Source organism: Tachyglossus aculeatus, chromosome 7, assembly GCF_015852505.1.
Source record: "Tachyglossus aculeatus isolate mTacAcu1 chromosome 7, mTacAcu1.pri, whole genome shotgun sequence".
Taxonomy (NCBI): domain Eukaryota; kingdom Metazoa; phylum Chordata; class Mammalia; order Monotremata; family Tachyglossidae; genus Tachyglossus; species Tachyglossus aculeatus.
The window spans coordinates 59,043,780-59,070,020 of NC_052072.1; the positions used below are offsets into that span (position 1 = coordinate 59,043,780).

A 26,241-nucleotide genomic window follows, 5' to 3' on the forward strand; every position below is an offset into this window, starting at 1 on the left:
ACCTCTCCGAGGTAAATTGGGAGCCCTCTTGCTTCTGGTCTGCCCAGACTGCCTACCATGGGTTAGACAGCCCAGCCTTGGGGCCCCTGCAGTTCTATTCATTCATTCATTCAGTCGTATTTATTGAGCGCTTACTGTGTGCACTGGACTAAGCGCTTGGGAAGTACAAGTCGGCAACATATAGAGCTGGGCCCTACCCAACAGCAGGCTTACAGTCTAGAAGGGGGAGACAGACAACAAAACGAAACACGTAGAGGGGTGTCAAAATCATCAGAACAAATAGAATTTTAGTATAGGCACGTCATTAACAAAATAGAGTAGTAAATATGTACAAGTAAAATAGAGTAATAAATCTGTACAAATATGTACAAGTGCTGTGGGGAGGAGAAGGAGGTAGGGCTGGGGGGAGGGGGAGGAGGAGAGGAAAACGGAGGCTGAGTCTGGGAGGGCCTCCTGGAGGAGGTGAGCACTCAGTAGGCCTTTGAAGGGAGGAAGAAAGCTAGCTTGGCGGATCATCATCAATCGTATTTATTGAGCGCTTACTGTGTGCAGAGCACTGTACTAAGCGCTTGGGAAGTACAAATTGGCAACATATAGAGACAGTCCCTACCCAACAGTGGGTGTGGAGGGAGGTCATTCCAGGATGGGGGAAGGACATGGGCCTGGGGACGATGGCAGGACAGGCGAGAACAAATCAATCAGTGGTGTTGATTGAGTGCTAAGTGCAGAGCACTGTACTAAGCGCTCCTCTGCAGTTCCTCTGCAGACACTGGACCAAGTCTCAGAACTGCCACCCAGCTCACAGCTTGCAAAGCTGGGCTGGCTGCCTTTGCTTCCGTCGGTTGTCTGGATGGATGTGCCAATAGAAAGAGTGAAACTTTCCCCCTTCTCCCATTTACCCTTCCTCCCCTTTCTCCTTTTCCGTCTGCTCTGCCCTTTCTTTTTCTTTCCTCCAGTCAACTCACTTCAGGCCTGGCCTCCAACCCATTTAAGGTAACCAGAACTTAGCTCACATTGGAGTCACCACTGATCCATTCATGCGGGCTGGGGGAGACTCTGGGTTCAGAGAAGCAGCAAGGCCTAGTGGATAGAGCCTGGGAATCACAAGGACCTGGGTTCTAATCCCAGATTCACCACTTGTCGGCTGTGTGACCTTGGGCAAGTCACTTCACTTCTGTGCCTCAGTTCCCTCATCTGTAAAATGGGGATTAAGACTGGGAGCCCCATGTGGGACAGCAACTGTGTCCCACCTGATTAGCTTGTATCTACCTCAGTGCTTATCTGGCACATAGTAAGTGCATAACAAATACCATTTTAAAAAAAGGAAGCTCCACTTTTACTAGAGAGGCTTGTCAGAAGCTCCCACCATCACAGCACACCTTGCCTGCTCTCGTAGTTTAACAAAGGGTCCTTTAATCTCAGGGGGCTGCAGGGCCCAGGTGGGCTCCATTTCTGGTTGGGGCCTTTTCAAGTGGCCACCTGGGACTGTGGTAGCTTGCCAAGCTCTGGGGTAAGATCTGAGGGCTACTACTTTCCCTCACGGCTTTGAGACCAGCCGAGCGCCTTTTGAAATGACATGGAAGGGCGGGGGAAAGAGGATGGTAGTTCAGGAAATGAAAAGTTGACTCATCTGTCACTGACTGTACAAATATATGTGGTAATAATAATGGTATTTGTTAAGCACATACTATATGCCAGGCACTATGTTAAGCACTGGGGTGGATAGAAGCAAATCGGTTGGACACCGTCCCTTGTCCCACGTGGAGCTCACAGTCTCCGTTCCCAGTTTACAGATGAGGTAACTGAGGCCAAGAGAAGTGAGGTGACTTGTTCAAGGTCACACAGCAGACAAATTGCAGAGCTGGGATTAGAACCCACGACCTCAGTGGAAAGAGCACGGGCTTAGGAGTCAGAGGATGTGGGTTCTAATCCCGGCTCTGCCGTTAGACTGCTGTGTGATCGTGGGCAAGCCACTTAACCTCTCTGTGCTTCATTTACCTCATCTTTAAAATGGGGATTAAGACTGTGAACTCCACCTGGGACAACCTGATTACCTTGTATCTATCCCAATGCTTAGAATAGTACTTGGCACTTAGTAAGCGCTTAACAGATGCCATAATTATTATAATTATCATTATTCTAATTCCCCGGCCCTTGTTCCATCCAGTACACCATGCTGCTTCTCATGCATGTAGTATATGTATACCTCCTGAAACCTTGAAATTCTGCACAGAAATTAGTTCAGTTTCATCGGGCCAGATGTCTACAGGTTTGAATGGCATCTAATGGCTTTTCCACTTGCCAAACGAGCCAACTGGGAAGATGTGAGTGTGGCTCCAAATTTATTTTATGTGGGATTCTTTGACCCATTTTCCCTAGCATTTCAGCAACCAGGTTTAACCTGTATTTTTTCTGGCCAGCAAGATGGACAGAGTTGAAAGGAATTTACAGTTCTATAAATGGTTATGATACCTCGCTCATTTGGATCCATCTAGAAAAAGCTAAGGGCAGATGTCTTAGTACCCCATGGAGCTGTGTTGAATTAAAACAGATGCACCCTTGAAATACATTGTGCCAGAGGAAACTAGTTAATATGCAGAGTGTTGACATTAGCAGTGATTTTTTTTCATAAAAACAAAGAAAGACGTCTTTCCTTGAGGGTTTATTTTTATGCATTTTGACACCGTTCTGTTGCCAATTATGTTCATTTAATCATCATTAGGAACAAGCCAATTAATTTTTTCTGGGTCCCATTAACACTGATACAGTTTTAACTTGCTGCATGCTCTGCAAATTGTCCTCTTACAATTGAATGTTATACAGTATGGTTTCAGTGCGTTGAGAGCTACTTCTTTATACTGCAAATGCTACCTTATGTGAAAAACACTGGAATGAAGAAAGACTGAATTCCCAAGTATTCTAGATAATTGAGTTTTTTGAGGAAGCGAAAACTAACCAGTACCAACAAGATCTTTTTTTTTATGGTATTTGCTAAGCACTTACTATGTGCCAGGCACTTTATTGAGTGCTGGGATCAACACTGAATAATCAGCTTGGTCATAGTCCATGTCCCACGTGGGACTAACAGTCTTAACTCCCCTTTTAGAGATGAGTTAACTGAGGCCCTGAGAAGTTAAATGATTTGCCCAAGGTCACGTGGAAGACAAGTGGTGGAGCCAGGATTAGAGCCCATGTTCTTCTCTTACTCCTTTGGGGAAATCACCATTACTAGGATGGCTGTTTTCAATAAAGAGGGCCTCACAGGTTGAGACTAGATTTGTGATTTCTCTTTCATTGAAGCTTCGAGAATTGGCAACTTTTTACAAATCATGAAACACTTAAATATGTATATATGTTTGTACATATTTATTACTCTATTTATTTATTTTACTTGTACATATCTATTCTATTTATTTTATTTTGTTAGTATGTTTGGTTTTGTACTCTGTCTCCCCCTTTTAGACTGTGAGCCCACTGTTGGGTAGGGACTGTCTCTGTATGTTGCCAGTTTGTACTTCCCAAGCGCTTAGTGCAGTGCTCTGCACATAGTAAGCGCTCAATAAATATGATTGATTGATTGATTGATGTGGCAAAATTTATATTCATTCTGATTACTACTAAAAAAGTCACGAGTTCAAGAAGTTACCTCTTGAACCACCAGTGTGTTTCCCCAAGAAGACATGTGACCCATCTATAAATGAGAGATGTTTCTCTTTTTTTTTCCAAATGATATTTATTAAGCACTTACTCTGTGTCAAGCAGTCAGTCAAATCCTATTGAATGTTTACTGTGTGCAAAGCACTGTACTAAGCGCTTGGGAGAGTACAATGTAACATAGGCAAATTCCCTGCCCACAGTGAGCTCACAGTCTAAGTGGGAGACAGACATCAATATAAATAAATAAATTGCAGGTGGGTACACAAGTTCTGTGGGGCTGGGAGGGGGGCGGAATAAAGGGAACAAGTCAGGGTGACTCAGAAGGGAGTTGGAGAAAAGGAAAGGAGAGCTTAGTCACGTAAGGCCTCTTGGAGGAGATGGGCACTGTTTTAAGTACTAGACCAGTATGATTTCATGGTGTCCCCAAGCCTCTCTTCCTCAGAGAATAAATAAATAAATAAATAAATAAATAAATAAATAAATAAATAAATAAATAAATAAATAAATTTTATTAGTGATGTTAATGATGATTTCTGTGGTGTTTTACCATTGAAATACTCAATTCCGTGTTGTGGGTTCTCGGTCCAAAGGTCTTGGGATCATCGTTCCATCATTCTCAGCAGGAGCCCCCCACCCCATACACACACCCCCCCCCCCAACACACACACACACACCCACCCCCCCCCCCCACACACACCCGTAAACTCCTTGTGGACAGGTATGTGTCTACCAACTCTGTTGTATTAGAACAATCCCAAGCACTTAGTACAGTTTGCTGCACACTGAGCACTCAATAAATACCACTTATTGAAGGATTGAGACCATGGCAGTGTTGAAATGACTGGTAAGCTAGCTGCTCACGTCTAATTCTGCTTTAATAATATTTACTATTTTGGTATTGTTAAGCACTTACTGTGTGCCAAGCATTGTCCCAAACGCTGGGGTAGATACAAGTTAGGTCGGACAGAGACTGAGGAGAGGCATGCCGGACACAGTCCGAGGAGAGGGAGATGAGGAAACTGAGGCACGGAGAAGCTAAATGATTTTCCCCAGGTCACCCACAGCAAGCAAGTGGCTGAGCCAGGATAATAACAATAATAATAATAATAATAATAATAATAATAATAATAATAATAATAAAGATGTTATTTGTTAAGCACTTGTTATGTGTCAAGTACTGTTCTAAGCACTAGAGTAGAGACAAGCTAATCAGGTTGGACACAGTCCCTGACCCACAAGGAGCTCACAGTCTTAATCCTCATTTTACAAATGAGGTAACAGGCACAGAGAAATTAAGTGACATCCCCAAGGTTACACAGCGGACATATGGCGGAGCGGGGATTAGAACCCAGGTCCTTCTGACACCCAGGCCCATACTCTTTCTACTGGGCCTTGCTGCTTCTCAGTGAATGACACCTTGTTAACCAATTAAACTACTCCTTTTGGAATTCTGTGATTTTATCAGATCTTCTTATCACTCTATATGTGTCAATTTTCTCAATTAGCATGAGGCCTGTAATCATGGACACAAAAAGGTGGTGGAATTGTTGCTGCAGCATAACGCTTTGGTGAACACTACTGGATACCAGAATGACTCACCGCTTCATGATGCTGTCAAGAATGGACATGTGAGCATTGTCAAACTCTTACTGACCCATGGAGCCTCCCGGGATGTTGTGTAAGTAGATAATGCGCTTTTTTATTTTGACTGACTGAACTTGGACAGGGGGTAAGGATTCTAGTAAAATAGCAGCAGTCTGCAAATGGGCAAAATAAAAGAATGAGATCTGATTTTAAATTCAAGGTTTGGAAAACTGGTAAGTTCAGAAGGGCAGTAGATCTGGATTGGCAAAACCCCCGAGAGAGAGGTAACTTCAGATCGTGAAAATGCCGGGAAGGTTGGGAGGGAATTGTGGTAGCCCGTCTAATAGGTTGAGAGGTGTAGAAATCAGCAAAGAAGCAAAGCTTCCTTTCCTAAGTATTTCTGGGTTAAAATTGGGTGAATTGGAGACTTAGAAGCTAGAGAGGATCTTGATATGATTGGTCAAATGAACATCTGCAGTTTGGTAGGAAGAAAACCAGTGGAATACAGGGCGGTCAGCAGTAACGCTCCAGGAGACACCAAGATAGCAGATGGGGGTGGCACTTCATATGTAAGACAGTGTTAAACCCGTCGAAGCCTGAAGGTGTAAGGAAAAAGTTTCACAAAGTGGATGGTAAATAAGCTTGTGGAATTTGCTAAAACCAGGGATTGTGCAGTTGGAAAAGATCAATAGGTTTAAGAAGAGTTTGGAGAAATCTGGAAGGAAGAGATCATTATCAACAACGATTATTGAGTGTTTAAGATCTATAGTTCGAGCGAAAAGTTAGGGATGTCGGGAGGGAAAACAAAGGCTAGAGTAGAATTTAAATATTCATTAACAGTAGGGCCGTTGAAAAAGGTTCCTTATGATGAATACTTGCAATAGCCAAAGATAACCGTCGAGCCATGTGTTTCAAAAGTGTTTTGCTTTTCTTTTCACGATAGTGAGGTTTGTAAAATAGGCTGTACGTGTATTTTGAAGTTTCGCCTGTTTTCAGAGGTGGGGTTTTTACTTTGAAGGATTTATAACTTCATAGTTTTCAAATAGCTGTCTCCCTATCTTATTGATGACTATCGCTGCCGAAAGCCGCTACTTAAATATTGAAGAAAATGCACATTTGTTAACACATCAGAATGATTTCAGTTGTTTTTAAAGAGTGCTTTCAATTTTGTTTTTTGTAGATTGAAAAAAATAACTTTTTTTAAGATTTAGAGGTTGACACCTTTTGGGTATTTACAAAGTTTCCTCTAGCTAAGGTAGGTTATGGAATTGCAAATGGAAAATAATATTATGTGGACCAGTGGACCTGTTAATTGTCCTGTAGGTCTAGTTAATTTTTTTAAGTTAATCTCCCGCACAGAGATAATTTATATTTTATAGCTGTTTTTTCATTTGCTTTTTCTCTCAAATTCCTGTATCTCTTCCTGCTTCACAGTGAGCCAAGTGACTTGAAAAATTAGATCTATGTTTGCAATTTCACAGTTGTTCCTAAATACTTTAACTCAAATGGACTATCCTGCCAACTCTTCATGCACAGTAAGTTTAGTGTCAGTAAAAATTGACTTGCAGCATATACTTTAGTTATATGATAGTCTGTACGGCAGATGCAAGTTTAAATTTGGCATAAACTCCAAAATGGGAATATTCATGCAGTACCCAGTTGTAGACAGGCATTTGTCATATCACCCTGAAGAAAATAAAAAAATAAGTTGTGCTGAATTCAGTGATTTACACTGCATTTCTTGGAAGATGATAAAAAGTCAAATGCAGCTTGCTCTCTGTACGCTTTCTATACTGGCCATAATACACGCTCATCGTACTAAAATTTTAGACTGTGGACCTCTTGCTGAATCGATTAGTGGTATTTACTGAGTGCTTGCTGTATGCAGAGCACTGTACTGAGCATTGGGGAGAGCACAGTGCAACAGAATTGGTAGACACATTCCCTGCTCACAAGGAGTTTACAGTCTAGAAGAGGTGGACTGGTAAGATATTTCTACATTTGTGGTTTTGCTTCTCTGATCCCTTGGTGAAATCAGTTTTGTTCCCTCACTTGATCCAAGTGAAGTTCCTTAGCTAAAAACGAGTTTGGAACTTGCTCGAAACTTTTGAGTTCACAGTATGGAATACCCAGGTACATCGTAGGAATCAGTATCGTTTGGAAGAGACTTTAAGCAGTCACCTAAGTCTTCTCCTTCCCGCACCTTCAGGCAGGACACAATCATACGAGCAGGGGAAAAACCGCAGCTCAGGAAGGGTCTTGCTGCTCATCCTCACGTGCTGTGCGTGTTGCAGCGTGTGATTTAAATTTCCCGTGGCAGCAGGCTTCAGTGTGTCATTGGTGTGAGGCCCTGCTCCTTGTACCAGGAGAAGGGTGTGACTTCTGGCTGTTACTCCTCAACCCCACTAAGTGCCTGCTTCTTGCTCCTTACCTCCACCCCAAACACCTGCTTTCCATCCCTCACCATCACCCCAATCTCCTGCTCCTTACCCCTTGCCATCACCCCAAATTCTTTCTCCCCACCTCTCACCATCACCTCGAAAACTTCTCCTCCTTACCATCATCTCAAACTTCTCTCCACCCCTCGCCCTAACCCCAAACTTCTGTTCTCTGTCCCTCGCCGTCACCCCAAAACTTCTGCTTTCCCCCGCCTCTGAAAGCCTGCTCTCTGCCACAAAGCGTCTCCTCTCTGGCACTTGCAATCACCGCCCACCCACCCGAACCCCTGCTCGCCACCTCATTCATTCATTCAGTTGTATTTATTGAGCACTTACTGTGTGCAGAGCACTGTACTAAGTGCTTGGGAAGTACAAATCGGCAACATATAAAGACAGTTCCTACCCAACAATGGGCTCACAGTCTAGAAGGGGGAGACAGACAACGAAACAAATAGACAGGCATCAATATTATAGCTATTCCAATCCTCACACCCCCTCAATGCCTGTTCTCTGCCCCTTACTGCTCTGAGCTGCGGCTGGTGGGCTCATTAAGTTCTGGGTGGCAGATGGGGCCTAAAATTATTTTTAAATACTTCCGAGAAAGAAACCTTCTAGATTTGCCTTTTTCACTCACTCAGATGGGTGTCAGTAACTTTCCAGCTAGGGTCCTGCTACCCATCAGAGAAGCTAGCTGCGTGTGCAGGGAGTTGTTTGAGACCCCGACACTTACAGCTGCCCATTTCCAACTCTCATTTTCTCAGAATCAGAGCAAACCACATAAAACTAGTTAAATAGTGTCTCAGGAAAATTATCAGGCAGAATCCATTTGTCCAGTTTGGCTTTTTTTTGCTTCCTCTTTGTTAGAGCGTTCTAGGCATTTGTGTAGGTTGCCTCAAGGGTTCTGGAAAAGACAAAAGGGTAGGAAAAAGGGAGGCTTGAGAAACCCTCCTTCACTCTTCTGCTCATTCTAACCAATGAGTTAAGTCAGTGGTAATCACTGAATGCTTACTCTGTGGAGAGCACCGTAGAAAGCACTTGGGAGACTACAATATAACAGTTGGTAGACATTTTCCCTGCCTCCAAGGACGTTACAGTCTAGGAGGGAAGACAGACATTAACTTAAATAAACAAATTACAGATAGATACATAAGTGCTGTGGGGCTGAGTGGTGTGAATAAAGGGTACAAATCTAAGTGCATGAGTGATGCAGAAGGGAGTGAGAGAAGAGGAAATAAGGGCTTACTCAGTGAAGGCCTCTTGGAGGAGGTGTGATTTTGATAAGGCATTAAAAGTAGGGAAAGTGATAGTCTATCAGATATGAAGGGGTAGGGAGTTCCAGCTCAGAGGCAGGAATGAGTGAGTGGTCGATGGTGAAATAGACAAAATCGAGGTACAGGAAGTAAAGGTTGGCATAGGGCAGCAAAGTGTGCAGGCTGGGTTGTAATAGCAAAGGTAGAGGGCAAAGTGATTGAGTGCTTTAAAGCCAGTGGTGAGGAATTTGATGCGGAGGTGGATGGGCAGCCACTGGAGACTCTTGAAGAGTGGGGAAATATGGACTGAAGGTTTTGTAGAAAAATGATCTGGGCAGCAGAGTGGACCAAGCTGGGGAGAGCAGAAGGCAGGGAGGTCATCAAGGAGACTGATGCAGTAATCAAAGCGGGGTAGGATTAAGTGCTTGGTTTAAAGTGGTAGGAGTTCGGTTGGGGAGGAAAGGATAGGTTTTAGTGATGTTGATGTTTTTAGTGAAGGGGTTTAGTGATGCTTAGTGATGTTTAGTTTAGTCGAACCAACAGGATTCTGTGACCGATTGAATGTGTGGGTTGACTGAGACGTGAGTCAAGGATAATGCCAACGTTATATGCTTGTGAATCAAGGAGGATGGTAGTGCAGTCTACAGTGATGGGAAAGTCTCAGGGAATACAGGGTTTGGGTGGAAGGATGAGGGGTTCGATTTTGAACATTTTAAGTTTGAGGTGTCAGTGGGACATCCAAATAGAGATGCTCTAAAGGCAGAAGGAAGGGTGAGATGCAGAGAAGGAGAGAGCTCGGGGCTGGAGGTGTAGATTTGGGAATCATCTGTGTAAAGGTGGTAGCTGAAGCCATGGGAGCCAAGGGAATGGGTGGAGATGGAGAATAGAAGGGGACCCAGAACTGAGCCTTGAGGGACTTCCCCCGTTAGGGGTTGGGAGGCAGAGGAGGAGCCCACCAAAGAGACTGAAAAGGGGCAGCCGGAGAGAGGAGGAGAACAAGGAGAGGACAGTTTCAGTGAAGCTGAGGTTGGATAATGTTTCCAGGAGAAGGGGTGGGCCACAGTGTTGAAGGTAGGTGGGGGAGGTAAATTGGAAGGCTGGCTTCATCAAGGTTGGAACTGCGTGCTGTTCATTTAAAGGAAAAGAATAATTATAATTATGACAAATACCATAATAATAATAATTATTATTTGGTTAAAAAAAACAGAAAAATAACTCCACTTGTTCTGCTTCCTGTGGGCTTTTCAAACAACTAGTCATACTCTGCATTACTTCATATTTTTGAAGACCTCCTTTCTCATGCTTGAACCTTTTTTTACTGGGATATATATGTTATGGAATAAATATTGTATTTACTTCCATGATTGCCCGCCTTTTCTGTATAATTTTGTAAGAGTCAAACAGGGGCAAGGCTATTTCCTGGGTTTTAAGAATTCAGTCTCATAATAAGAGGAGGGGGAAGGTAGAAGGGTACATTTGAGATTACATCTCTTTTTGTATTGAACTCTCCCAAGTGCCATGGATACAATGGGCACACAAGGAATGAGTGCACCCTCTGACCCCTTTTGTGTTGTCACATTCTGTTTTCTGCTTCTCCTTCCCTGGCACATAGGAGTCTTTATCAATCAATCAGTCATACTTATAGAGTGCTTATTATGTGCAGAGCACTGTACTAAGTGCTTGGAAGACTACGACAGAATTAGCAGAGCGACCTAGTAGAGAGAGCACAGGCCTGGAGTCAGAGGATCTGAGTTCTTATCCCAGCTCTGTCTGCGTCTCCCCCTTCTAGACTGTGAGCCCGTTGTTGGGTAGAGACCGTCTCTATATGTTGCCGACTTGTACTTCCCAAGCACTTAGTACAGTGCTCTGCACACAGTAAGCGCTCAATAAATACGATTGAATGAATGAATAAATGAATACACGTTGCATTCTGTGTGATTTTGGGCAACTCACTTAACTTCTCTGTGCCTCAGTTGCATCATCTGCAAGGTGGGAATTCAATATCTGTTCCCCCCATCCTATTTAGACTGTGAGCCCCAAGTGGGACAAGGACTGTGCCTTTTCCTGGTTGACTTGTATCTACCCCAGCGCTTAGAATAATGCTTAAAGCATAGTTAAGTAAATATCATCATCATAGTTCAGCAAATATCATCATCGTCATCAAGTCCTATTCCCACACTGTGGGGTCATGTTATTTTACCCTACTGCTCCTCCTTCTCTGCCAGGCTTAGCTATCACAGCTAACAGTTATGTACAAAAATAATATTTTATCAACTCCAAAATTGAGGTAAGGCAACGTTAAGAGCAAATACAGTAGAATCTATGCTCCATTAATGTGGACTACTCCAGGCAGTAGAATCGTTCAAGTCAAATATGTATTTCCTCAGATGGGACTCCCAAGCACTTAGTACAGTGCTCTGCACACAGTAAGCGCTCAATAAGTACGATTGATTGATTGATTGACTGGAGGAATAGTACGTATTTTCAGTTTGCTTTCCAAGGCCCAGTGATTAAGAAGGAATTTTACAGGCAGTGATTTTTTTTCCCCCTTTGGTTATAGTATTTGTAAGAATATTTTCAGTAACCTGAAATAGCAGGTTACTAACCTCAAATTAGAGACTAAATTCCTCTTTTGATAGTGCATGACAGGCTGGTGTTTTAATCTAAAGCATTTGTATTATGTCAACATCTAATTCATTAATTGTATTTATTGAGTGATTACTCTATGCAGAGCACTGTACTAAATGATTGAGAATAGAAAAGAACTAAGAAAGTGCCCCGGGCCATAAGCCAAAGAGAATCCAACCCCAAAAGTAGATAAGGATGTAAACTTTGTGCCACACATACGGTTTAAAAAGTAATTGAAATCCCACTAATCATTTTAAGTGGTTATGTTTGGGAAGTAAAGGTCTTTACAGCCTGGAGATTGATTGTACCAATTGGTTTTGGTTTGCTGAAAAGTTAACTCATACTGGTGATTCGGAAGGTGTTCTGAATTCATGTTTTCTCATTTTATAGTGGTCTTTCATCACCCTAATGGGAGATCATCGGTTAGTGTCCTTAAAAGACATTAAATTGTACTCTAACATTAAGTTTATTTAAAGTGCAGTTTATTCCATTTAGACTTATTTGGAAGTGACCACATTTACACTGGGAATGTAAGCTCATTAAGGACAGGGAATGTCTGCTAATTCCATTGTATTGTTCTCTACCAAGCTCTTAGTACGGCCCTCTGCACACAGTAAGCACTCATTAATGATATAATAATAATAATAATGTTGGTATTTGTTAAGCGCTTATGTGCCAAGCACTGTTCTAAGCGCTGGGGTAGGTACAGCGTACTCAGGTTGTCCCACTTGGGGCTCACAGTCTTGATCCCCATTTTACAGATGAGGTAACTGAGGCACAGAGAAGTGAAGTGACTTTGCCCAAAGTCACACAGCTGACAAGTGGCGGAGTAGGGATTAGAACCCACAACCTCTGACTCCAAAGCCCGGGCTCTTTCCACTAAGCCGTGCTGCTTCTCTAAATAAATACCATTGACTGAGTGATTTGAGTGTCTTGTGTCACACCAATTTTGGAAGCACCTTTTGAGATTCTGTAATCGATAAAGGTACAGTTTTAGGATTTTATTTCCTTGCAACAAGAAATAATTTGCTTGGATTCATTTCTCTGTCCCCCATAAAGTTTTCATTTTTTCTTGATGTCACAACTGCAGTCTGACCAGTTATCTAGAAGTGGCAGTGAGGAATGAAGGTGAAATTGGCCGAGTCAGCGAATTAGGAGAGTTGGAGAGGCAGCTATCACTTCTGGAAATAACAAGGCCAACTTCATTGCGTATAGAACATCCTTTAGTAAGCGCTCACTATACTAAGTGCTGGTGTTGAGGATAGTTGATTGAAAATCACCAGTTATCCGTAAAACAGTATGAGAGCATAGGCCTCCAGGGATTTCATTCATTTAAGAGATGCCCACGATCACTTTTCCTTTCTTCGTTAGGTAGAAGAGTTTATCAATCAGTCAGTGGTAGAGCGCTTACTGTATGCAGGACACTGTACTAAGCGCTTGGGAGAGTACAATACAACATTGTTGGCAGCCCCATTCCCTACCCACAATTGTGGGGTCCCATGTGGGATAAGGGACTATGTTCAACCTGATAAACTTGAATCCACATCAGCTCCTGGCACATAGTAAGCACTTACCAAATACCACAGCAACAACAACAACAAAAAACCAACAACAAAGAAGCTTGCAGTCCAGGTGATTTGTAGAGGAACCAAAGCCTGGCTTGTAAATTAGCTTTATTTTTGTATCGACATACAGTGTATAACTACTCTTTCTTTGCAGTTGACGTGGTTTGGTTAGGTTCCCCTACCTGGTGATAAGGTGGTGATGAGATATTACACAAAGTCTATTTTCCAGGAAAATCCAATTGTCGAAAGCTATCTCTGTACAAGTAACTATGCATTCCTATAAAGAATGAGGTTTGCAAAGCTGTAACTATGCATTCCTGTAAAGAATGAGGTTTGCAAAGCTTGACCTTCTAAAATGTCACCTGTTCTCTTTCTTGAATACGGCATCAGCTTGTGATACAGGATCCGTCTGCCTTGTTTGAAATTCTGACTGGAAGCTTTTGTGTATGTTTTAGTTAAAATTGCATATTAATAAGAAGATTGAAAAAAATGACTCTCCTAATGGATCCAGTTAGTTAAGAATCAAGTCACATATTTTATTTACTTAAAACCATCTGTGCTTGTTTTACCAGTAATATATTCGGTCGGCGGCCTGTGGATTATGCAGAAACTGAAAATATGAAATCCGTGTTACAGCTACCAAAGCAGAATGAGTCATCCTCAACTAGCAAGTCTTCTACCGTAAGTTCAAATTGAATTTGGGTTAACGCGGATCTGTGATCTTTTCCCTTCACCCAATTGAAACAAGGCTTTTTATAAAATTTGACTACATTTAAAGAGGAGCTGCATGACCTAGCCTGGGAGTCAGAGGACCTGGGTTCTAATTCCGGTTCCGCCACGTAACTGCTGTGTGACTTTGGGCAAGTCGCTTGATTTCTCTGTGCCTCAGTTCCTTCATCTGTAAAATGGGGATTCAATTCATTCATTCAGTCGTATTTATTGAGCGCTTACTGTGTGCAGAGCACTGTACTAAGCGCTTGGGAAGTACAAGTTGGCAACATATAGAGACAGTCCCTACCTAACAACGGGCTCACAGTCTAGAAGGGGGAGACAGATAACAAAACAAAGCCATGTCAGTCCTCCCTCCAACTCAGATTGTGAATCCTGTGAGGGACAGGGATTGTGACTTACCTGATCGTCTTGCATCTTCCCCAGTGCTTAGAACAGTACTTGACACATAATAAGCACTTAACAAATACCATTATCATTATTATCAGTATTAATGTAGTACTAGGCAAAATTATGCGTGATTTCATTATAGATGCTCTCTTAAGGTAAACTTCACCACCATGTTGGGCAGAATCAGGCAGAATCAGTCAATAGAATTTGTTGAGCACTTCTCGTGTGCAGAGCACTATGCTAAGCACTTGGGAGAAATACAGTAGAGTTAATAGACATGATCCTTGCCCTCAAAGAGTTTTACAGTTGAGCAGGGAGGACAGGTACTGAAATAAATACAGGTAGGGGAAAGCAAAAGGTATAAATAATAATGATGGCGTGTGTTAAGTGCTTACTACGTGCAAGGCACTGTTCTAAGCGCTGATAAGATATGTTCATAAGGGCTATGGGAAATCTGAGCACCCTAGCACAAAAGTTACACAGAAGTGGGGTAGGGCGTTAAGGGATTAATTAGGGAAGGCCTCCTGGAGGAGATGAAATTTCAGAAGGGCCTTGGAGACGGGGAGAGGAGCGATCTAATGGATGTGAAGGTGGAGGGTGTTTCAGACAGAAGAGCGGGCGCGAGCAAGAGGTCGGTGGCGACAGAGAGATGAGAATGTGCCCCAGTAAGCAGGTGAGCTCGACGGATGGAGCTGTTAATGGGGATGGAGTGGTAGAAAGGTGAAGAGAAGCAGCGTGGCTCAGTGGAAAGAGCCCGGGCTTTGGAGTCAGAGGTCATGGGTTCAAATCCTGGCTCCGCCAACTGTCAGCTGTGTGACTTCGGGCAAGTCACTTACCTTCTTAAGGCCTCAGTTGCCTCATCTGTAAAATGGGGGTGAAGACTGTGAGCCCCCCGTGGGACAACCTGATCACCTTGTTACCTCCCCAGTCCATAGAACAGTGCTTTGCACATAGTAAGCACTTAATAAATGCTATCATTATTATAAGGAATGGAGAGGGAGCTGATTGAGTGCCTTAAAGTCAGTGGTTCATTCATTCAGTCAGTCATATTTGTTGAGCGCTTACTGTGTGCAGAGCACTGTACTAAGCGCTTGGGAAGTACAAGTTGGCAACATATGGAGACAGTCCCTACCCAACGATGGGCTCACAGTCTAGAAGGGGAAGACAGCAAAATCAAACAAGTAGACAGGTGTCGATACCATCAAATTAGGTAAATAGAATTACAGATATATACATACCGTTAACAAAATTAATAGAGTAATTGAGAGTAATTAATAGAGTAATTGAGAAGCAGCGTGGCTCAATGGAAAAGAGCCCGGGCTTTGGAGTCAGAGGTCATGGGTTCAAATGCCGGCTCCGCCAACTGTCAGCTGGGTGACTGTGTGCAAGTCACTTAACTTCTCTGTACCTCAGTTCCCTCACCTGTAAAATGGGGATGAAGACTGTGAGCCCCCCGTGGGACAACCTGATCACCTTGTAACCTCCCCAGCGCTTAGAACAGTGCTTTGCACATAGTAAGCGCTTAATAAATACCATTATTATTATTATTAATAAATATGTAGAAATTTACACAAGTGCTGTGGGGAGAGGAAGGGGGGAGGGCAGAGGGAGGGAGTGGGGGCGGTGGGGAGGGGAGGAGTAACAGAGGAAAAAGGAGGGGGGGCTCAGTTGTGATTTGCCGAAGGTCACACAGCAGACGCATGGCGGAGGCAGGATTGGAACCCAGATCCTCTAACTCCCTAGTCTGTGCTTTTTCTAATAAATCGCTCTGCTTCGCCTGATTTGAGTAAACGTTGTTATGCTGTTGGCCTCTCCGCTCCTCCACCATGCGTAGGGCTATAGTTTGTCACCAAATCCTGCTCATGGCCTAGTGGATAGAACAAAAGCCTGGGAGTCCAAAGGACCTGGATTCTAACCCCGGCTCTGCCCCTTTTCTGCTGTGTGACCCTGGGCAAGTCACTTAACTTCTCTGTGCCTCAGTTACCTCATCTGTAAAATGAGGATTAAGGCTGTGAGCCGCATGTGGGATAGGAACTCTGTACAACCTGATTTGCTTCTATCCACCCCAGTGCTTAGTAGAGTGTGTGGCACATAGTAAGTGCTTAACAGAAGCCCCAATTATTATTATATTTATACGGGAATTTGAAGAGAGAGGGTGGTCCAGGCCAGAGACGGGCGAGGGTTCGGCGGCGAGAGAGATGAGGTTGAGGTACAGTGTTTGGCATTAAAGAAGAGCCCGGTACTGGAACTGGTGCCAGAGACAAATCGGTCTGGCATGCAGCAATTAGAAATAGGATGACTGTCTTAGAGGCAAGGCCTCGAGGAGACTGAGAGGTTTTGAGAAGGTAGTGATACAAAAGTGTTAAAAAAAATGCTTGAGGTGTGGCTAGCAGATGCTTCAGAACAGCCTCGAATGACGTTGCCACTCTTGTTGGCCTTATACGTTTCACTAATGCAAAACTCATTATTTCAAGTACCCTCTTTCACACTCCAGAAATGCATGGTCCATGCACATAAAGTTCCGGACGAGCCAAGCAGCTTGCTTATGATGATAGCCATCTGTCTGCCATTACTACCCATTGTTTCGTGATACAGTTTTGTTTTTTTTCATGTCTGTGGTGATTGTCACTAAAAAGCAGTCATCAAATGCTTTTTTGATGGTCTTTATTAAGTGCTTACAATGTGTGAGGCTAGATACAAGCTCTTACGTACATATCTGCAGTTTATATTAATGTCTGTCTCCCCCCCTGTAGACTGTAAGCTTGTTGTGGGCAGGGAATGTGTCTGCTTATTGTTCTCTCCCAAGCGCTTAATACAGTGCTCTGCGCACAGTAAGCTCTCAATAAATTTGATTGAATGAAGCTAATCTGGCCGGACCCAGTCTAAGTCTCAGATGCGGTTCACCGTCTTAAACCCAGTTTTACAGATGAGGTAATTGAGGCACAGAAGTTAAGTGACTTGTCCACGGTCCCACAGCAGACAAGTGGCAGAGGCAGGATTAGAACCCAGGTCCCTCTGACACCGAGGCCCTTGTTCTACCCACTAAGCCATGCTGCTTAACTGTTTAGGGACTGTCTCTATGTGTTGCCAATTTGTACTTCCCAAGCGCTTAGTACAGTGCTCTGCACATAGTAAGCGCTCAATAAATACGATTGATTGATTGATTGATTGATTGATTTATGGCTCTATACTGGGCCCAGAGCAGAGCATTTGAAATTGAAATGACCCTTGCATTGTTGTTGCTGCCAAAGTAACTTGGAACAAGCAGTTGGTTGTGGGCAGGGAACGCATCTACCATCTCTGTTGTACTGTACTCACTCAAGCACTTAGTACAGTGCTGTGCCCACAGTAAGGCAGGACTTGATGCATACCACTAATTGAGTAAGCCTCAAATAAGCAAATAATACATTAATATAGAAAAATAGTAAAAGTGTACAAATATCTAAAATCTGCACCACACTTCTTCAAAGACAGACTCCAACCTCTTTCCCTTCCTCCTGGGCCCATTCCATCCAATTCACCTGACTGTCTCCCCCCACCTCCCTACCTCCCTCCCCAAGATTGTAAGCCCGTTGTGGGCAGGGAATGTGTCTGTTTATTGTTGTATTGTACTCTCCCAAGCGCTTAGTACAGTGCTCTGAATGTAGTAAGCGCTCAGTAAATATGATTGAATGAATGAATACGCGATAGCGAGCCTCACAAGGGACAGGGATTGTCTAACTCAAACTTGTCTATATTTTCCCTGCAGTTAGTGCACGAGAAAGCGCTTGATCACTACTATTACAGCTACTACCAGTTTTAGGCAGGCACTGTTTGGACTGCTCACTATCTGTGGCCAGAGGTTGAGTCTACCAGCTCTGTTGTATTTTACTTTCCCAAGCATTTAGTACAGTGCTCTGAATAGAATAAGCGTTCAGTAGATACGATTGATTGACTGACCACGACTAGTCTCCCCCATCTTCTGATTATACTGCCACTTCTACCGCTTTTCCCTCTGGTCAACACGACTTCTTCCTTTAGTCGTTTTTTCACCAAGATGGCCCTGATTCCTTCCTCTAGACTGTAAGATCTTTGTGGGCGGGGAATGTGTCTGTTATATTGTTGTATTGTACTCTCCCAAGTGCTTAGTACAGTACTTTGCGCACAGTAAGAGCTCGGTAAATGTGACTGACTTCCTCTCCTCCCCTCCGCGACCCCGGTGTCCCCCTCCCCCCATCCATAATTGCCTGGGAACGCTTCCATCTTGGATTCTTGGGCCCCGTTCCTGAACTGAATGGTTCACCAATAGAGAGGTTGGAGCAAAGGGTTCAATAATAACAATAATGATGACATTCGTTCAGCACTTATTTTGTGCCACACACAGTACTGAGCGCTGAGCTGGATATAAGATAATGAGGTTGGACACTACTGCTGAAACCCTACCCTCCTGCCGAGGTGGTCCTGCTGTTGAGTTGGATCATCCTGAAAATAATCTGTCTGCTTGCTTGGCCTAACAAAAGTAGCTAGTTCTCTCCTTGCCTCATCTTGCTTCACACTTTACTGGCTGCTCCCTAGGCCGTAATCTCATTGTGGGCAGGGAATGTGTCCTTTATATTGTTATTTTTACTTTCTCAAGCACTTAGTACAGTGTTCTGTACACAGTAAGTGCTCAATAAATATGACTGCCTGACTCTGTTGCTCAGCCCTCTGATGAATCACTTAATAATTAATGATAATAATAATGGTGGTATTTGTTAAACACTTATACTATGCCAAGCACTGTACTAAGCACTGGCGTAGATACAAGATCGTTGTGTCCCACATGGGGCTCGCAGCCTAACTAGGCTAGGGGAACAGGTATTGAATATCCCCATTTTGCCAGGGAAGTAACCGAGGCACAGAGAAGTGAAATGACTTGCCCAAGTTCACACAGCAGACAAATGGCGGAGCTGGGATTAGAACCCACAACCTAGAACAGACGATCACTCTCCACACCTTCAAAGCCACATTAAAAGCACATCTCCTCCAAGAAGCCTTCCTTCCCTGACTAAGCCCTCACGTCCTCTTCTCCCACTCCCATCTGCGTTGCCTTTGCTCACGGATTTGCAGCCTTTATTCGCCCCTCCCTCAGCCCCACAACACATATATTTATATTCATTTATATTATCTGTCTTCCCCTCTAAACTGTAAGCTCCTTGTGAACAGGGAGCAGATCTACCAACTTGGCAGTTTTGCACTCTCCCACACGCTCAGTATAGTGCTCCGCACACAGTAAGTGTTCAATAAATGATTGATAGATAACCATTGGGTTTAAAGCACTCAGTTCACCCCATCCAACCTTGCGGCTCTGATTTCCTGCGCATAGTTTGCTTCTCTCATGCCAACTTACCGTACCTCGATCTCATCTACTTTGCTGCCGACACCTAGCTCACATCCCCACCCTGGCCTGGACGTCCCTTCCCGTTTATATCCGACAGACCACCATTCTTCCCACCTTCAGAGTCTTACTAAAGTTACATCTCCAAGAGGTCTTCCCGGTCTAGCTCTCCTCCTCCCTTCAAAGCCCTCCTCCTGGAGGCCTTCCCAAACTGAGCCCCCCCTTTTCCTCTCCTCCGCATTGCCCCCCTACCCTACCTCCTTCCCCTCCCCACAGCACTTGTGTATATTTGTACATATTTATTACTCTATTTTATTAATGATGTGTATATAGCTATAATTCTATTTAGATGGCATTGACACCCTCTACTAGTTTTGTTGTCTGTCTCCCCCTTCTAGACTGTTGTTGGGTAGGGATTGTCTATCTGTTGCTGAATTGTACTTTCCAAGTGCTTAGTACAGTGCTCGGCACACAATAAGCACTCAATAAGTACGATTGAATGAATGAATGACTAAGCCCTCATTTCTATACTCCCTCTCCCTTCTGCATCGTTTATGCACTTGGATCTATACCCTTTAAGCACTTGGCATTCACCCCACGCTCAGCCCCATAGCACGTATGTATATATCCAGAATTTATTTATGTCAGTGTCTGTCTCCCCATCTATGCTGTAAAAGTTCACTGCGGGCAGAGAACGTGTCTCCTAACTCTGTTGTATTATACTCTCCCAAGCACTTAAAACAGTGCTCTGCACACAGTAAATACCATCGATTGATTGTTGCTGAAGTGTCTTGCATGAAATATTCCAGTTCCTGAAGCATGACAGTGTAGCATTTCAGCCCATCAACCTTTGCTAAACCGTAATCAATTGTTTTAAAGGTGATGCTATTGACATGTTTTCCTTGGATTATTTTGATACCCTCTGGTGTTTAATTCCTGCTGCAAAGCACTTTTCTTGGTCCCATCAGAAGTTATCCCCTTTTAATTAAAAGTAACTTGGTAGGATGGATTTCATAATTTTGAAAGCTAGCCACATAGAAATGAATGCATTTTAATATAAGAAAATAAAGTATCATACAGTTTGTAAGGTATTCTGAGAGCCCTATGCAAATTTGCAGATCTGGTTTTCCAGTTTACATTTTTAAAATCAGTCAGATTTCTTTACACTTCGCCAGCCTTTCAAAACTATGCAGAGTTAATTTTAGATCTCATTAATTTCCATTTTCCCTTCTAGTTAAATTCATTAGCTAGTTAAATCTAGTTAAATTAACTCTCAAGAACTAGGGAAACTACAAATCTGAACTTTTCCTTGGAAATCAGAAATAATCTGCGTTGGGTATGGCAAATGATAATGAACCACGCTTAGACTAGTTACCCTTTAGTAATGTTATTTATTGAGCACCTACTGAATGCTTTGCACTGTTCTAAGCACCCAGAGTAGTGGTACAGAGGCACAAGACAGAGTTTCTGCTCTCAAGGAGGGAAGCAAATGTAGAAATCTGTAATTTTTTATTCTTTTAATCAATCAATCAGTCGTATTTATTGAGCGCTTACTGTGTGCAGAGCACTGTGCTAAGTGCTTGGGAAGTACAAGTCGGCAACACATAGAGACAGTCCCTACCCAGCAGCGGGCTCACAGTCCTTTTATAATATCTGTTGCCCTCACTGGACTGTAAGCTCCTAAGGGGCACAGATCATGTCTATCAACGCTATTGTATTTTATTTTTCTAGACTGTGAGCCCGCTGTTGGGTTGGGACCATCTCTATATGTTGCCAACTTGTACTTCCCAAGCACTTAGTACAGTGCTCTGCACACAGTAAGCGCTCAATAAATACGATTGAATGAATGAATGCTGTGCAAGCACACAGTATTACAATAATAATAATAATATTTGTTAAGTGCTTACTAGGTTCCAGGCACTGTACTAAGTCCTGAGGTGGATGCAAGCAAATCAAGTTGGACACAGTCCGTGTCCCACATGGGGCTCACAGTCGCAATCCCCATTTTACGGAGGTGGTAACTGAGGCACAGCAGACAAGTGCCGGAGTCTGGATTAGAACCCACGACCTTCTCACTCCCAGGCCTGTGCTCTAGCCGCTAGGCCATTCTGCTTCTGCACATAATATAGTGATCTGCACATAGTAAGCGCTCAGTAAATATGATTGATTGATTGATTGATGACGATGATGGTGTTAGGGAAAAACTCCTGATAACAAGGTCCTCCCGTCAACTCTTTCTTACTCCCATCAACTGCCCCACACTAACACGGATTCAGGTGGAACCAAGCCAGAGATGATAAAGATGATATTTGTTAAGGGCTTACTATGTGTCAAGCGCCGTTCTAAGCCCTGGGGTTGATACAAGATCATCAGGTTCGACACAGTCCCCGTCCCACGTGTGGCTCACAGTCTTAATCCCCATTTTCCAGATGAAGTAACTGGAGCACAGAGAAGTTAAGCGACTTGCCCAAGGACACGTAGCAGACAGATGGCAGAGCCGGGATTAGAACGCACGTCCTCCCAACTTCCAGGCCCGGGCTCTTATCCACTAACTAGGCCAGGCTGGAATTGGTAAAGGGAGCAGGACTCATCTTTCACAAGAACCCGGGCTTTGGAGTCAGAGGTCATGGGTTCAAATCCCGGCTCCGCCACTTGTCAGCTGTGTGACTTTGGGTAAGTCACTTAACTTCTCTGTGCCTCATTTACCTCATCTGTAAAATGGGGATTAAGACTGAGAGCCCCCAGTGGGACAACCTGATCACTTTGTAACCTCCCCAGCGCTTAGAACAGTGCTTTGCACATAGTAAGCGCTTAATAAATGCCATCATTATTATTATTATAAAATTATAACAAGAATTGTGGTATTTAAGTGCTTGCTATTTGCCAAGCACTGTAGTAAGTGCTGGGGTAGGTACAAGGCAATAAATTGTACTTTCCAAGCACTTAGTACAGTGCTCTGCACACAGTAAGCACTCAATAAATACGAGCGAATGAATGAGTGAAAGTGGGACAGGGTCCATTTCCCACAAGGTCCTCACAGCTGAAGAGGAAGGAAGAACAGGTATTGAATCCTCAAAGGTGAAGAATGTGAGGCACAGAGAGGCTAAGTGACTTACCCAAGGTCACACAGCAGGCACTTGGTCAAGCCGGGCTGGGAACCCAGGTCCCTGGACTCTCAGGCCCACGGTCTTTCCGCTAGTCTATGCCGCTGCTTAATAATAATAATAATAATGGCATTTATTAAGCGCTTACTATGTGCAAAGCACCGTTCTAAGCGCCAGGGAGGTTAAAAGGTGATCAGGTTGTCCCACGGGGGGCTCACAGTCTTAATCCCCATTTTACAGATGAGGGAACTGAGGCCCAGAGAAGTGAAGTGACTTGCCCAAAGTCACACAGCTGACACTTGGTGGAGCCGGGATTGGAACCCACAACCTCCGACTCCAAAGCCCGGGCTCTTTCTACTGAGCCACGCCGCTTCTCTGCTTACGTTCCTATCTCGTGTAGCGAATGATTTCACCCAGAAAGCTTGTTAAGTGCATTTTCAAAATACTGTACACAAGTTTTTGGACAATATTACTAACCGGTTGTGCCACCAAAGGTTATTTGCACTGGGATGGCGCGTGGTAGTCCTTGTTACTTAAAGCTTCTGTAAATTGGTAAATTAGGAGGTAACCGCTACAGAACTGTAGGGGCAAGATTTGGCGAAAACAAGCAGAGTGACAGATTAAATGTTTGCACAGAAGAGAGTAAATATTTGTAGGAGGAACGCAGCAAAAATATGTTCCTTTGGATGAAACTAAAGCTGAATAATAATTCACAGCTGCTGGTGGGAGCTAGGTAGGACGGAATCCAGCCCAACGACAATTCACACTAATCTAACTGGGGGCAGTTTTTGATTTCATTTTAATGTCAGAGTTGTAGAATTCTTACCTCCTTCCCTTCCCCACAGCATCTGTATATATGTATATATGTTTGTACGTATTTATTACTCTATTTTACCTGTACATATCTATTCTATTTATTTTATTTTGTTAGTATGTTTGGCTTTGTTCTCTGTCTTCCCTTTTTAGACTGTGAGCCCACTGTTGGGTAGGGACTGTCTCTATATGTTGCCAACTTGTACTTCCCAAGCGCTTAGTACAGTGCTCTGCACACAGTAAGCGCTCAATAAATATGATTGATTGATTGATTGATAGCATGCTCTCTTCTCATCCTTAGGTGAGCCCTAGCCAGCGTAGAAACTACCGTCTTGTTTTGATGGGCAGCGGCCTCACTCCCAGTCAACAGGGATTGCTAAACGACCTCGTGGTGATTCTTAAGGCTAAAAGATGCGTTGAGTTTAACAGTACAGGTGAGTATTTTCTTGTAGAAATTTCAAGTAGGCAAGTTTTCCACTGGTATAGCTTCAGCTTGGAGTTTGAGCCTCTGGGATCTACGTTTTGAGGCTTGTGGTAAATTTAGACTCTTCCAAGAATTATGAAATATTTCTACTGATAATTAAGCAGTGTAAAGTTAAAGTTAAATAGGAAAATCCGTAAAACCAAGAGATGAGCTTGCTAGAAGAACTGAATTAATATAGTGATATCATCCCTTTCTGTAATGCCGTGTGGTTCTCAATGTAATTAAAAAGAAAGTGTTCTTTACCAGTATGTCAAATTGAGACTGATTTTAAGTTGTGTAACTTGAAAATTGAAATTTCATGCGTATGGCCAAAATGAAAAACCTGAAAGGGAGGGTGGTAATAAGAATTAAATAAAAACTGTAGGTTTCGGAGGAGATTCAGGTCAGTTTATTAAAGTATTTTGGTTTATGTTTCTTATACTGCTTCATTTTATGTCCTAGTAACTCATGTTATCGTTCCTGGTGATACAGTCCAACGAACCATTAAATGTATGCTTGGTATTCTCAGTGGATGCTGGATCCTGAAATTTGAGTGTGAGTATTTGACTTAGCATTTTAATTAAGATGCATTTGCCTTTTTCACATTCCCTCCTATTTAAACAGTAACACCCATGTGGTCCATGTTGGACTCTGTCATTCAATCGTTCATTCAGTCATATTTATTGAGCGCTTACTGTGTGCAGAGCACTGTACTAAGCGCTTGGGAAGTACAAGTTGGCAACATATAGAGACGGTCACTACCCAAGAGTGGGCTCACAGTCTAAAAGGGGGAGACAGAGAACAAAACAGAACATAGTAACAAAATAAAATAAATAGAATAGTAAATATGTACAAGTAAAATAAATAGAGTAATAAATCTGTACCAACATATATACAGGTGCTGTGGGGAGGAGAAGGAGGTAGGGCGGGGGGGTTGGGGAGGGGGAGGGGAAGGAAGGGGCTCAGTCTGGGAAGGCCTCCTGGAGGAGGTGAGCTCTCAGTAGGGCTATGAAGGGAGGAAGAGAGCTAACTTGGCGGATGTGCGGAGGGAGGGCATTCCAGGCCAGGGGGATGATGTGGGCCGGGGGTCGATGGCGCGACAGGAGAAAACAAGGCACAGTGAGGAGATTAGCGGCAGAGGAGCGGAGGGTGCGAGCTGGGCTGTAGAAGGAGAGAAGGGAAGTGAGGTAAGAGGGGGTGAGGTGATGGACAGCCTTGAAGCTGAGGGTGAGGAGTTTTTGCCTGATGCATAGGTTGACTGGTAGCCACTGGAGATTTTTGAGGAGGGGATTAACATGCCCAGAACATTTCTGCACAAAGATGATCTGGGCAGTGGCGTGAAGTATAGACTGAAGTAGGGAGAGACAGGAGGGTGGGAGATCAGAGGGGAGGTTGTTGCAGTAATCCAGTCGGGATAGGATGAGAGATTGAACCAGCAGCATAGCGGTTTGGATGGAGAGGAAAGGGCAGATCTTGGCATGTTGCGGAGGTGAGACCAGCAGGTTTTGGTGATGGATTGGATGTGAGGGGTGAATGAGAGAGCAGAGTCGAGGATGACACCAAGGTTGCGGGTCTGTGAGACGGGAAGGATGGTAGTGCCGTCTACAGTGATGGGAAAGTCAGGGAGAGGGCAGGGTTTGGGAGAGAAGATAAGGAGTTCACTCTTGGACATATTGAGTTTTAGATGGTGGGCAGACATCCAGATGGAGATGTCTTGAAGGCAGGAGGAGACACGAGCCTGAAGGGAGGGAGAGAGAGCAGGGGCAGAGATGTAGATTTGGGTGTCATCAGTGTAAAGGTGATAGTTTTTAGACTGTGAGCCCACTGTTGGGTAGGGACTGTCTCTATATGTTGCCAACTTGTACTTCCCAAGCGCTTAGTACAGTGCTCTGCACACAGTAAGCGCTCAATAAATACGATTGATGATGATGATGATAGTTGAAGCCATGGGAGCGAATGAGTTACCAAGGGAGTGTGTGTAGATAGAAAACAGAAGGGGACCAAGAACCAACCCTTGAGGAACCCCTACAGTAAGGCTGATCATCTTGTTATCACCCCAGTACTTAGTACGCTGCTTGGCATATAGTAAGTGCTTATTAAATACCATATGAAAAATACATTTGTTAAGGTGAAGGCTGGTTCTGGAGGAGATCACTTATGTTTCCAAATCTTGGAAGGGATTAGGTTAAATAGACTATGAGACCTCTTGGACAGCTCCCTGGATGAAAAACTTCCAGTCCCAACTAGTAGAAGTACATTTTATT

At 43.6% G+C, this 26,241-nt stretch overlaps 1 protein-coding gene across 1 annotated transcript in view; it reads left to right on the forward strand.

Moving 5' to 3' along the window:
• Positions 1–26,241, forward strand: part of BARD1 (BRCA1 associated RING domain 1) — an 87,359-nt gene that overhangs the window by 46,189 nt on the left and 14,929 nt on the right. Inside the window, exons 6-9 of the mRNA XM_038749629.1 lie at positions 5,163–5,335; positions 13,695–13,803; positions 23,816–23,948; positions 24,440–24,532. Coding sequence (XP_038605557.1) covers positions 5,163–5,335; positions 13,695–13,803; positions 23,816–23,948; positions 24,440–24,532 — 508 coding nt within the window. The remainder of the gene's footprint in view (positions 1–5,162; positions 5,336–13,694; positions 13,804–23,815; positions 23,949–24,439; positions 24,533–26,241) is intronic.